Raw genomic sequence first — 13,005 nt, forward strand, 5'->3', positions numbered from 1 at the left:
GTTTAACTTCTAAAATGGCCCATATCGGTCCTCTCTAATGGTACCTCCCACACAAAAGTTCAACAATTGTGTTTTAGTGCAGTAATTCCTAATCCACATTTTTGTCGGCAAGTTCAAATGTCCAAAAAGGGCCACAAAATTCTGAAAAGACCATAAATACATTCGATCTGTCCGTAGGTGAAAGTTTCACTTCACATTGGCTGAGGGTATATATCTGTCGGCAAAGCCGGCTGACACTTTTTTACTTGTTTTTTCATTAGTCACTTTCAAAACTTTGTTTAATGTAATTTAATATTTCAAGTTCTCTATGAATCAGAAGTTTGCTTACTAAAAACGTTTGGTTTTTTTAAATGATTTGGTATATCCCCTCATACGATATTTACAGACTCCACGTATTTTGAAGCAAACCCGTGATACAAAATCAACATATTTTAAAAACTACATAATTATTGTGTTTGCTTCTTCTTTGGTCAGAGGCTGAGAGTATTTGTCCGTCAGCCCAGCTGACTGATAAATTCTTACTTGTTTTGTATTACTTGTTTAAAAATTTTTTATGGAATAAACCCAGAGCTTGAAGGCCTCCAACGAATCGCAAAACTCAATCTCTTTGGCGTCAACTAAATTTAATTTTATAAATTCGCTCGTCCATCACTCAGCACTTTGAGACCCGTTTCGCTGTTGGTTAGGATGCTCATCGGATATAATTGTTTTGAGCGGTACACGCAAACAAATAAAATATGTCGAATTATGTTTTAAATAAATTTTTTATTCATTCGTTACTATTTCACACAACAATTTAGAATTTGCCAATGCAGGCGTTAACGGTGGCATGAATGTTTTCCAATTCATAGACAGCAACATCGGCGGCGGTATGAGTGCAGGCATCAGCATCAGTAACAACAGCTGGGATACGTTCGCTGGTAGTCTTCTTGATGGTCTTGATGGATTTGCGGGCATTGTTCATGTACAAAGTAGCCTTGACGGTCAAGCTAGCATAGCAAGATTTCTTCAAGATTTGGTTCTTATATTTTTGGCACTTGCGATAGGTGGTGATCACATCATAACCTCCGAAGACCAATTGTTGGGTGGCAGCACTGATATCGGACATAATTTCAGCTGAAGTTTGAGCAGCAACAACACCACAAACAGCCATGTCACGGTGCATGGTGTCAACGGTGGCGGAGACCTTTTCTTCTTCGGCGGCAACGCATACATCACTTTCGACGCGGAGAGCTTCAATGCTTTGGACAGCTTCATCGACTTGTTGCAATGGATCCAAGACGATATCTTCAACGGCGTGTTGCAAAGCTACAGCAGTTTCCTTGGCAATTTGGCCCATTTCACTCAAGATATCATCAACCATACCTTCATAGTTGACTGGGGGTTGGGCAATGGTACCGGCATTGGCGGCAACCAAGCACAAAGCGAAAATGGCGAAAATAGTTTTCATTATGATTAGTTTCTTTGTTAGTTTCGAACTACTTTCTTTGGGGAATATATGGGAGTTTTTATACTAATTTCACTATCAGTTGAAATTTCTTGAAGAATCAATATGTTTCACATTGATATTTCACATTGATAAGCTATCTTTATCCTCATGTTTTTTTGCGATAATCTTCCCCTGATAAGTAATCAAAATTAATAGTTAAGGATCTTTTTTAGAATTTTCGTAAACTTCTAGAACGAATTTCGTGACTCGTCGGACACCTTCACAAAAAATTTCAAATATTAGATTTAGGGTTTCTTCGGTACACCTAGAAATTATGTGGTGAGAGGGATCACATTTTGAGAGCATAACAGATTTGTTACTATATACTTTTTTGCTAATCGGATTACAATTGTGATTACGCCCTTCGCTACATGCTTTATGGCTATGCTTGAAAACTAGCATTTATACCACAAATCATTAAAAAATTGTTTATTCGAATTATCCGGACTGAACTTATTATACCCTCCACCACGAGTTGTATTGGAGTAAAATGGAACAATTAGTTTCCTTTCTTGTATGAAGAAGACTAAATACTAAATTTCAGCAATTTCAAAATACCGAAATTGGAGAGGTACCAATCTATGGGGGCTATATCAAAACTTCGATCCGACAAATTTCTGGCGGCAAGTTTTTAGACTCAAAGAAGATTAAATACCAAACTTCCGATATTTCGGTAAGATAACGTGGGTAAAAAAATACCGAAAATCAAGAGGTACGCTTCTATGGGGAATATAGGAAGACGTGGATCTTTACTGATAATTCTCTTCTCGAATATTGGTGGGATATTAACGTTACAACCCTCAGAATTAAGAAAATCGTAAGGTACCGTTCTATGGAGCCTATATCGAAACGTGGACCTATACAGACGAATTTCAGTCGGAAAGATTTTTACCTCCAACGTAGACTAAATAGAAAATTTCAGCTATTTTGGTGGTTGTTTTTCAAAATACTTCAAAAATACCGATAATCAGGATTTACCGTTCTATAAAGGCAATATGAAGTCGTGGACCTATACCTAACAATTTCAAGTGGAAAGTTTTGTACCCCAACAAAGACTAAATACCAAATTTAAGCCATTTCGATGAATTATTGTGGTCACAACCTTCAAAATACGGAAAATCGGGAGGTACCGTTCCACGGAGGCTATATTAAGGCATGAACCGGTATTGAACAATTTCTGGGGGAAAGTTCAATGCCCCCAACAAAGACTAAATACCAAATTTCAGCCATTTCGGATGAATATTGAGGTCACAACCTTCAAAATACCGAAAATCGGGAGGTATTGTTCTATGGGGGCTATATGAAGACGGGGCCTATACCAACAAATTTCATATGGAAAGTTTTATACCCCAAATGAAGACTAAATATCAAATTTCAATAATTTCGGTGGAATATTGATGCCACAAATTTCAAAATCCGGAGGTACCGTTCTATGGGGGCTATATGAAGGCGTTGACCTATACCAACAAAATTCTAGGGGAAAGTTAAATACCCCCAGCGAAGACTAAGTACAAAATTTCAGCCATTTCGGTGTGATAATGAAGCTAATTGCGAGCTGTATCTTGATTTCAACAGACGGACGGACAGACAGACATGGTTATATAGACTTAAAACCTGATCAAGAATATACATACTTAATAGGGTCTCCGATGAATATTTCGATGTGTTACAAACGGAATGACAACTTTTATTATACCCTCCATATTATGGTGGAGGGTATAAAAACAATTAGATTTTTAATTATTTTTAAAAACTTTTTTTTTTCAAAAAATTTAAAATTTTATGAAGACGAAAAATATCTGGTAGAATTTTGTATACACCTAAAAGAAGATTAAATAGCAAATTTCAGCAATTTCGTTGAGATTCTGAAGCCACAACTTCAAAATATTGAAAATCGGGAGATACCGTTATATGGGGGCTATATGAAGACGTGCACCTTTACTGATAATTCTCTTCTGGAACATTTTATACCCCCATCGAAGACTCAGTACCAAATTTCGTCCATTTCGGTTGGATAATGTAAAGGTAAGATGCTCTACTTTAATTGACATACTTCTAATAGGAGAGAAGATATCCCCAAAATAATGAAAATTCTATTATCTTATACCCTCTACAACAAATTGTATTGAAATAAAAAAAAAAAAAAAAAAACAAGTAACAAAGTATCAGTAGGCTTTGTTGACAGAGATATACCCTCAGCCTGTATAAATTGAAACATTTTTTTTTTTCAAAACACCTATATATTCCACGTATTTTGAAGCAAAATCGTGTTACAAAACAAGTAAAAAAGTGTCAGTCGGCTTTGCCGACAGAGATATACCCTCAGCCTGTAAATATTGAAATAATTTTTCCCCAAAAACGTATGTATTTATGGATTTTTAAAAATTTTGGGTGTTTGAACCGACAAAAATGTTGATTAGGATTAAAGATCAAAAGCTTTGAGGAGGAGATATTAAAAGGAATGGATCTACATTGACCATTATGGAAGTAGATCTCCAGCCACTACATATGGCGCCATAGGGGGTTTTTACACCCTTCGGGCTATTTGCTCAAGAAGTATGGACTTGCCCCTGAAAAAACTTTTACCATCGTAATTGCAAGAATGCAAGTTGCTTCAACAAAAATCAAAGTGATTCGATAGCAGGTCTTAAAATGAACTTATCCGAAAGTTTGTGTGGGAGGTACCGGATGGAGTGGACAATGTGGACCAATTCGGCCACTCCCTTCAAGAGTTGCCGTACGAATTAATTTTCCGAACATTTTTGAACTTTTGTTGGGGAGGTACCTGAAGGAGTGGACCGATATGACTTTTCTGCGAACTTAAATTGTGTTTGGACAAAATATTACTAATTTTGGACCGCATCGGCAGATCCCAACCACTACACACGGTGTCATAGGGGTGTTTTGCAACTTTCAGGCTATTGTCTCGGGAAGTATGGTCTTGCACCTAAGGAAACTTGTACCGTCGTATGGGGAGCAGTGACTACAAGTTGCTACAACAAAAATCAGAGCGATTCAAGAGCAGGTCCTAAACTGAACTTTTCCGAAATTTTGTGTGGGAGGTACCCAAAGAAGAGGACCGATTGAGCTCATATTGGAACCTCATCTAGGTCTGGTAGAAAATTCACGATGTGCAAAGTATGGACCAAATCGGTTACTTCCTTTAAGAGTTATCGTGCGCAGAAATTTTCCGAACATTTCCGAGCTTTTGTGGGGGAGGTACCGCAAGGAGTGACCGGTATGGCTTATCTTCGAACTTAAACTATGCCTGGACAAAATATTACGAAGGTTAAAATTTGGACCAAATCGGTTGATCCGTTCGAGAGTTATCATGCGCAACGGCCAGCCAGACAGACAGACACACGGACGGACATGGCTAAATCAACTCCAAATTGTCTGAAACACATTTCGTCCAAACATACTTGGGGTCTAAAACTATTATTTCGATGAGGCACATTTTGCTCGCATCGCAGAAATGCTGAGGGTATACAAATTCAAAACGATCTAAGAGGAGTTCTTAAAATTCACTTTTTCCGAATTTTGTGTGGGAGGTACCCGAAGGAGTAGACCGATATAGTCCATATTCAAACCTGATCTATATCTGGAAGGAAAATTTTGAACTTTTGTGAGGTAGGTATCCAAAGGAGTGGAACAATATGGCCCATCTTCAAACTTATACTAATTTTGGACAACATACGAGGGCTGAACGATAACTATTTACCCTAACAATGACAACGCGAATATTAACCATAAAAAAGATTTTAATGTTTTCTTAAGTAGTCTCTAGCAAGATTTATACACTTTTCCGTGCGGTCAAATCTATTGGCGAAGCATTTTTTCCACTCTGATTGAGACACCTCCAAAACATGGTTTTTGAACGCTTTTACAACATCTTCAGGCAACAATAATCGTTGACCACGCTACAATCAAATGAAGTCATTGAATCCCCAGTCAAGGATGTACGACGGAAGACCCATCGATGTGTGAGAGCCCTCTTTGTGATGATGCAGAATGATTTGTCTTCTCTTGTTCTTTTTCGAAATTCTCAGGAGACTTCAGGCAAACAAATTATAGTGTACCACTCAGAATTAACCGTCCTATATTTCTCAAGCCACACGGTCAGTTTTTCTGAAGAAAAAGGCAACCTTTTGCTTCGAAGTGCTTCTTACATGAACAACAACTTTCGTTTCGATTCCTGCTTTGTTTCAGGCTTCTAAGCATAGATCCCGCGATCGATTTTATGCTCAATTTCTTTGAACCAATTTACAGGAGCCTATTTTGAGCGATTTCCAATTTTGCTGGATCTAACGAGAAAAATACATTTTTCGGCCAGGTGTTTTTGCAATATAAAATGTTAGCTGGTGGAAGAAATGCCCAAGGATGCCTCTGTCTCACGGTATTTAACGTGGCAATCTCGCATTATCCGTTCATGCACGGCATATTTTTTCTGGCACAACGACCGATTTTAGGCGACCATCATGACCGTCGTTTTTTGGCGAGTGCCGACCACGATTGAATTCATTAAACCAGTTTTTTATAGTCCTATAGGATGGTCCTTTATCGACATACAAAGATTTGATCGATACACTCTTGCGGTGATTATCTACGTCAAAAGTTGTGAAAAATTCTTGTACGAAAATGTTCACAAGTAAATTCCATTTTTGATTTTTTCAAGTCACTGTAAACAACACATAACATGGTCGTACGACAAACTGTCCTGAGTAAGTCTAGGCTAAAAACTGTAAAACTATCCAAAAAATTCAAATGGCGCTGGCAATACGCTGTCGGTCATGGCTATACACGGTGCTCTTGAAACAAATTTAAATGGAAGGTGCTTACATCTGGGAAGTTTTTGCGGATTCTGAAACTACAATGTTCATAGATAAGAAAAATCAAAAAACAAAAAAAAAAATCGCCGGAGCGTTTTTAAATAAATTGCGATTCAAGTTGACATTTTTAGGGGTTGTTTAGGTTTTCCCGATTTTGCTTAGCAACCGCAAGTCCTATCAAAATGTGACTGAAAAAATGTCGTAGCTATATTCTCTACAACATTGACCTTTACGGCATTTTCGTAGGTTTTACCATTTTTGAGATATTGAAGTTCAAATTGGGACAATGTACTGACTGTATCGCCCCCTTATAAGACAATGTCATGAAGGGCGCGCCTTAACTAACTTTTAATGAAAACCGCTTACACAGGGGAAGTTTTTGTGAATTCTGAAACAGCAATGTTCATAAATGAGAAAAATCCAAAAACAAGAAACAATCGCTGTAGGGATTTTTAAATCACAAAATTCACATTTTTAGATGTTTTTAGTTTTTCACGATTTTGCTTGGAAACCGCAAGTCCAATCGAAATGGAGCTAAAAAAATGTTGTAGCTGTCAAAAATCTCTACAGCATTGACGTTTATGATTTGTTCTCAGGCTGTACCATTTTTGAGATAAAGAAGCTCAGTTTACATTTTTAGGTTTTTTGTTAGGGTTTCGCGATTTTGCTTGAATACGGCAAGTCTTATCGGCATGGGACCTGAGGAAATCTTATAGCTGTGAAAATTCTCTACAAGACTTGTTTATGCAGTTTTTCCTAGGTTGTACTATTTTTTTAGATATATAAGTTTAAGTTGGGAAATTGCAGTCAATGTCATGTTTTATAAGGAGACGATACAGAATTGAATTGAATTTGAATTGTCCCAATTTCAACTTCTATATCTCAAAAGTTGTAAAACCTACGAAAATATCATTGAGATCAATCTTGTAGAGAATTTTGATAGCTACAACATTTTCTTTATTCCCATTTTGATATGACTTGCGGTTTCCAAGCAAAATCGCAAAACCCTAAACAACCCCCAAAAATTTCAACTTGATTCGCGATTTATTTAAAAAGCGCTCCGGCGATTTTTTTTTTGTTTTTTGATTTTTCTCATCTATGAACATTGTAGTTTCAGAATCCGCAAAAACTTCCTAGGTGAAAGCACCTTCCATTTAAATTTGATTCAAGAGCACCGTGTATATCGATGCTGATCAAAAATATATATATCAAAAATATATATACTGGTAGGGTCGCAAATGATTATTTTGAGGAGTTACAAACGGAGTGACAAACTTAATATACCCTCCATAATAAGGATGGACGATATTAAAAAATCTCAGTTCAACTTAATCCAAGTTTTATTGCACTTTCCTAAAGAATGTTTGTTACGCTTTTAAATTACAATTTAAATTTTGCCAATGCAGGCGTTAACGGTGGCATGAATATTTTCCAATTCATGAACAGCAACTTCAGCTGCGGTATGGGTGCAGGCATCAGCATCACTAACAATAGCTGGGACACGTTCCTTGCTTTGACGGATGGTCTTGATGGATTTGCGAGCGTTGTTCATGTACAAAGTGGCCTTAATGGTCAAATTGGCATAGCAAGATTTCTTCAAAATTTGGTTCTTATATTTTTGGCATTTGCGATAAGTGGTGACAACATCATAACCTCCGAAGACCAATTGTTGGGTGGCAGCACTGACATCGGACATAATTTCAGCTGAGGTTTTGGCAGCAACAACACCACAAACACCAATATCACGGTGCATGGCATCAACGGTGGCGGAGACCTTCTCTTCTTCGGCAGCAACACATTCATCACTTTCGACACGAAGAGCTTCAATGCTTTCGACGACTTCTTCAACTTGATGCAATGGGTCCAAAACGATATCTTCAACGGCGTGTTGCAAAGCTACAGCAGTTTCCTTGGCAATTTGTCCCATTTCATGTAAGATATCATCAACCATACCTTCATAGTTGACGGGAGGTTGAGAAATGGTACCGGCATTGGCGGCTACCAAGCACAAGGCTAAAACGGTGAAAATAGCTTTCATTTTAATAGGGTGGGTGATTAAAACTGCTCTTCAATTGCAACTGCAACTGGCTTTTATACAAAGGGTTAGAATTGTTTTTGCTTTTATTGCGCCCATCAAATTTAACGTCAGAATGCAAGGGGTGTTTAAGATTAGCGTTTGCATTCTTGGTTGCAAAAATTTATTTAAAGATTATCATCAACTGATATACCATCTAATCAATATTTTGAATTGTTGATTAATAGTTTGTATAGATAATGAATGACATAGCTTTGGGAAGGAGAGAACTGACCAAGAACGCCTCTTTTGTGTGAAGGTGTGAAATATGTGAGTAAGTTTTGAATAGCATACTTTTAGGGGGAATATTTAAATTAGAATACCTGGCCTACTGTGTTCTTATTCTTAGTAAACAGACTGAAACTCGATCTAGACCATATACTACCAGACAGTTAGTTCATTTTGGTGATGAATATGTACCTATACCCTACAGCATAATGCGGAAAGGTTTTGGTTTTTTCCGAAAATTCAATTTTGGTTTTTTCGCGAAATATTTGTTGTAGGCTCCCCATGTGGTATACCAAAATTCATATCTTGACGAGATAAAGCGATTTTGAGATGTGTGTCCGTCTGTACGTACATCCGTCCATTAAAAAATGTAATCAAACTACAGTCTGCAATTATGGACCAATAGTCACTTAGTTTTTTGGAGGACGGGATCGGACCATAACAGACCCCTATTGTTATTGGTGAATCGCAAAATATTTAGTGGGTAAAATGTACCAAAAACAAAATTTGTTATCGTTTGTTATTTGTTATCGTAGTGGCTTTGTAGGTCGCAATTATAGTTTGATCGGCGGGACATTTTAAATAGAGTTTGGGTTTACGACAAAGAAGAAGGTTGCAATTGAACATGATGGTCTGATAATATTTAGCTGGTTAAATGCACCCCGTTTTTGTATGGGGTCTCAACAATCGCCTTGAAGACCTAGACTTTTTATGTCTCATGTCCAATAAATTCAGCGACATGCAAAGCAAATTGGACGACCTGACTGTGCTTGCAAGCAAATCTGGACTGGACTGAAAGTAAACATAGTATACAATTTTTGCTATCTCGGCGTCACAATGTCAACATAAAATCGCGTAAAAGAGGATGTTGACAATAGACTTAAGAAAGTTAGATCGGCATTCGAAAGACTTAACAGAACCTGGCGATTAAGCCAGATATCGTACAAAACAAAAATCGTAGATATCGTAAAAACGAGATATCGTACAAAACAATAGCCCGGCAGAGTGCAAGGAGAAAGTGGAAATGGATAGGGCATACTTTGGGAAAACGACACAACAGCATTTCCATACTCAGAAAAATATATGTTAGAAATATATTTGGATCCAAACAAATATTTGTTTGGGACTGATTGCAAACAAATATATGTTTGGTTGCAAACATAATTTGTTTGGGTCCAAACAAATATATGTGTGCAACATTTTGTAACATATTTCAATTTTATATGTTTGGGTACCAACATATTTTTCATGGGTGGAGAGAGGATGTTTGTCAAAGAGAGTAACAACAGTGCTCTCGCGGCTGCGAAATGCTGTTTTATAATAGAGTTGTGTAGTTCCGGAACGAACTAGTTCCAAGGAACTATTCCGGACTATTGGAACTATATCCAGCTCTTGCATTCACATAGTTCATACAGTTCTTTTCATTCTCATTCCTTCAATTCCACACTCACTTTGATCTTTCTCGTTCGTTTCGTTCATTATTCAGATGCTGCCACATTGTTAAATAAACGTAAATCACAATCGCTGCAATTTATTTATTTTTATGTCAATTGATCCACCAAACTACGAAAACAAAAATAATGATGAAAGAAAAAGATTCATTGAACTATATCGGTTTCGGAGCTGTATGGAACGAAGAAAACAAAAGAACGACGAAAGAAAAAGATTCATTGAATTACATCTGTCCCGAAACAATTTGGAACTATGGAACTATATTAAGGAACTAGTTCCTTTTGGGAAAAGGAACTAGAAAGATCGATCCGCTCCGAAAACTTGAAAACTAAATCTTGATGCAAATTATAGCAATATATCGGTTAAATAACAGTACTACTGTCGAACATACACTCCACGTCAGTAGAATAGAACACCTAAATTTTTTAATGTTAGCTTATTTATCTTGAAGCGAATGAATCTACGTTTTTAATCTTGGAAGGATTTAAAGTCGATAATGTTCCATATCAAACATAGAAAAAAAATTGTTTCTAGCACTTCGCGAAATGATTTTATGATAATTTTTCCGATAGTACTATGAAAAATAGGCATTTATTTTTTGTCATCAGGATACAACAGTCATTTTATTTTCGCGAATTTCTTTCAGTCATTAAAGCAGTACTTTTTAATCCATTTTCACTAAAGAAAACGTATAAATAATTCCGCGGACACCTACATAACAGCGTAAAAGGGTTTAAATTGACAGATAAATGAAATATCTCGGAATATCAATAACAGTCGCACAGTTATGTCATATTTCTTCACAATAACAGAAATATGACACAGACAACCTCGACGGATACAATCGAGTGCTTCGGATGCTGATAAGATGGAACATTTTCAAAATAATTATGAAAAACGTCAAAATTTCTTATACGAACCTTGATGTTTTGTTCAATAAAAAGATTTTTTCCGCGAACTAGTCTGCCGCTCAAAGATTTGGAAATATGCACCACATTCAGAGGAAGAAAATCTGATATGAAAAGATCCGCTACTTTAATATACTGAGGGCAATTGTCTTCAGTTACCACCCCAACAAAAGTTCAAATAATGGTGTGAACTAGAGTTGTGCCAAAGGAACTATATGGAACTATCCTGTTCACTTCGCAGTTCCAATGGCCCACATTTTTTCTTTGAACAGACTGCGTATGCTTAATATCACACGTTACATTTCATGATGTTACTCATACGTTTTGGAACTAGTACAAGGAACTAGGAACTAGATTACCCAACTCTAGTGTGAACGATAACTCTCGAAGAGAGCAACCGCTTTGGTCCCAAATTAGCACACCATATTATTCCTTCTAGATATAGATCGGGTTTGAATATAGATCCACGGCTTCGAGTATCTTCCACAAAAAATGTGGAGAAATTTAAGTTTAAGAGCTCCTCCTACTCTAGGATTATTTTGATTTTTTTTCAGCAGAAGTTTGCTTATTATTTTCAGCAGAAGTTTGCTTATTAAATTCCACGAATTTTGAAGCAAACTTGTGATACAAATCAATATATTTTATATACGGTATAATTATGGTCTTAGCTTATTTTTTGGTCAGAGGCTGATGCTATATCTCCGTCAGCACATTGGACTGGTGCTTTCTTAGTTGTTCTTTCGTCAATTCGGTAAAAATTGCCTAAAGCTATTTCAAATGCTTTTGGTTTTTTTAATACAAATTTTAAACAAACATATAATGTGTCACAATAATATAAAATCAATTTCGTGGAAAACTAATGCCCAGGGCAAGTGGTGCAGGGTATCGTATAGTCGGCCCCGTCCGACTATAGCTCTCTCTTACTTGTTTTTCGTTAATTTACACGCATACAATCCTATCGCTAAGTAAGACATCTTGGACGTTGATATTTAAATTAACTTTATATGTAATTTGGTACATAAGTGTCTACTATTCCTATTATGTTTAGTATTAAAAATGAATGTTTAGTATTATATCGGTCCACTTTTTGATATACTGTAAAACTGTAACGCTCGATTTTCGGCATTTTTAAAGTTCTAGTCACATTATCCAACTGAAATGGCAGAAATTTGGTATATATGTTAGTAAAATGCGATGTTCTGTGTATAATGTTACATTTTAATGACATTCGCAGGTCGCATACTGTTTCGATGGACCATCCACTTGGAAGTGTATTCAGATACGTTTTCTTCTTCGAAATATATTTCAGTACAATATGTTTTCTATATATTGCGCTCCTATAAAGTATTTATATATATTCTTGATCAGGATTATCGACCAAGCCATGTTCCTCTGTTGCAATAACTTGGTCGAAGATGGGCCCACGGCCCACGTTTTTATAAAGGGTGATCCATTTAGAGGTTCCAACTTTCTTCAAAGAAAAAAACGCAGAGAAATCAAATTGAATGGGGAATGTTTATTATCATTTGAAAGAACATTCGATGACTTTTATTGTTTGCTGATTATGTCTAACAAATATTGGCCGAGGCTACGTCTCAGACGGTCCATCCATTGAATTCAAATTTCAATGACTCGTTAAAGCTTTTCGACTGGTAACTGGTGAATGGCGCATCTGATGTTTTCCGCCAAGACCGGAATCGAAGCGGCTTTATCCGCATACAATTTTGACTTCACATATTCTCACAGGAAAAAGTCTAACGGAGTGATATGAGACGATGTTGGTGGCCAATCGACTGGTTCAAAACGTGCTAACCGAAGTGTTCTTTCAATAAATCCATTGATTGATGCGATGTGTGGGAAATGTCGCCGAAATTACGAGCTTCAATTCAGTTGTAGAGGTGTAAGCTTTTCCATGATAAAATGTCAAAGAGTACTAAACTAAAATAGCATGACAACGTGACACGACTCACACGTGATCTGTCAAAAGTTGAAAAAAGTACCTCTTGTTGGATCACCCGTTACTAA

The 13,005-nt window shown here is 36.7% G+C and overlaps 2 protein-coding genes across 2 annotated transcripts; both read right to left on the minus strand.

The window, feature by feature from the left end:
• Positions 1-796: 796 nt before the first annotated feature.
• Positions 797-1,456, minus strand: LOC141398316 (uncharacterized). The gene has a single exon (XM_073975599.1). It carries the CDS (start codon positions 1,448-1,450, stop codon positions 797-799), a length of 654 nt encoding a protein of 217 aa, XP_073831700.1. The 5' UTR covers positions 1,451-1,456.
• Positions 1,457-7,647: 6,191 nt separating this feature from the next.
• LOC141400162 (uncharacterized) lies at positions 7,648-8,362 on the minus strand. The gene has a single exon (XM_073979612.1). The coding sequence runs from the start codon at positions 8,354-8,356 to the stop codon at positions 7,706-7,708; it is 651 nt and encodes a 216-aa protein (XP_073835713.1). The 5' UTR covers positions 8,357-8,362; the 3' UTR covers positions 7,648-7,705.
• Between the last annotated feature and the right edge of the window lie 4,643 nt (positions 8,363-13,005).

Source organism: Musca autumnalis, unplaced genomic scaffold (assembly GCF_047663935.1).
Source record: "Musca autumnalis isolate F117 unplaced genomic scaffold, ASM4766393v1 scaffold_3, whole genome shotgun sequence".
NCBI classification, from domain to species: domain Eukaryota; kingdom Metazoa; phylum Arthropoda; class Insecta; order Diptera; family Muscidae; genus Musca; species Musca autumnalis.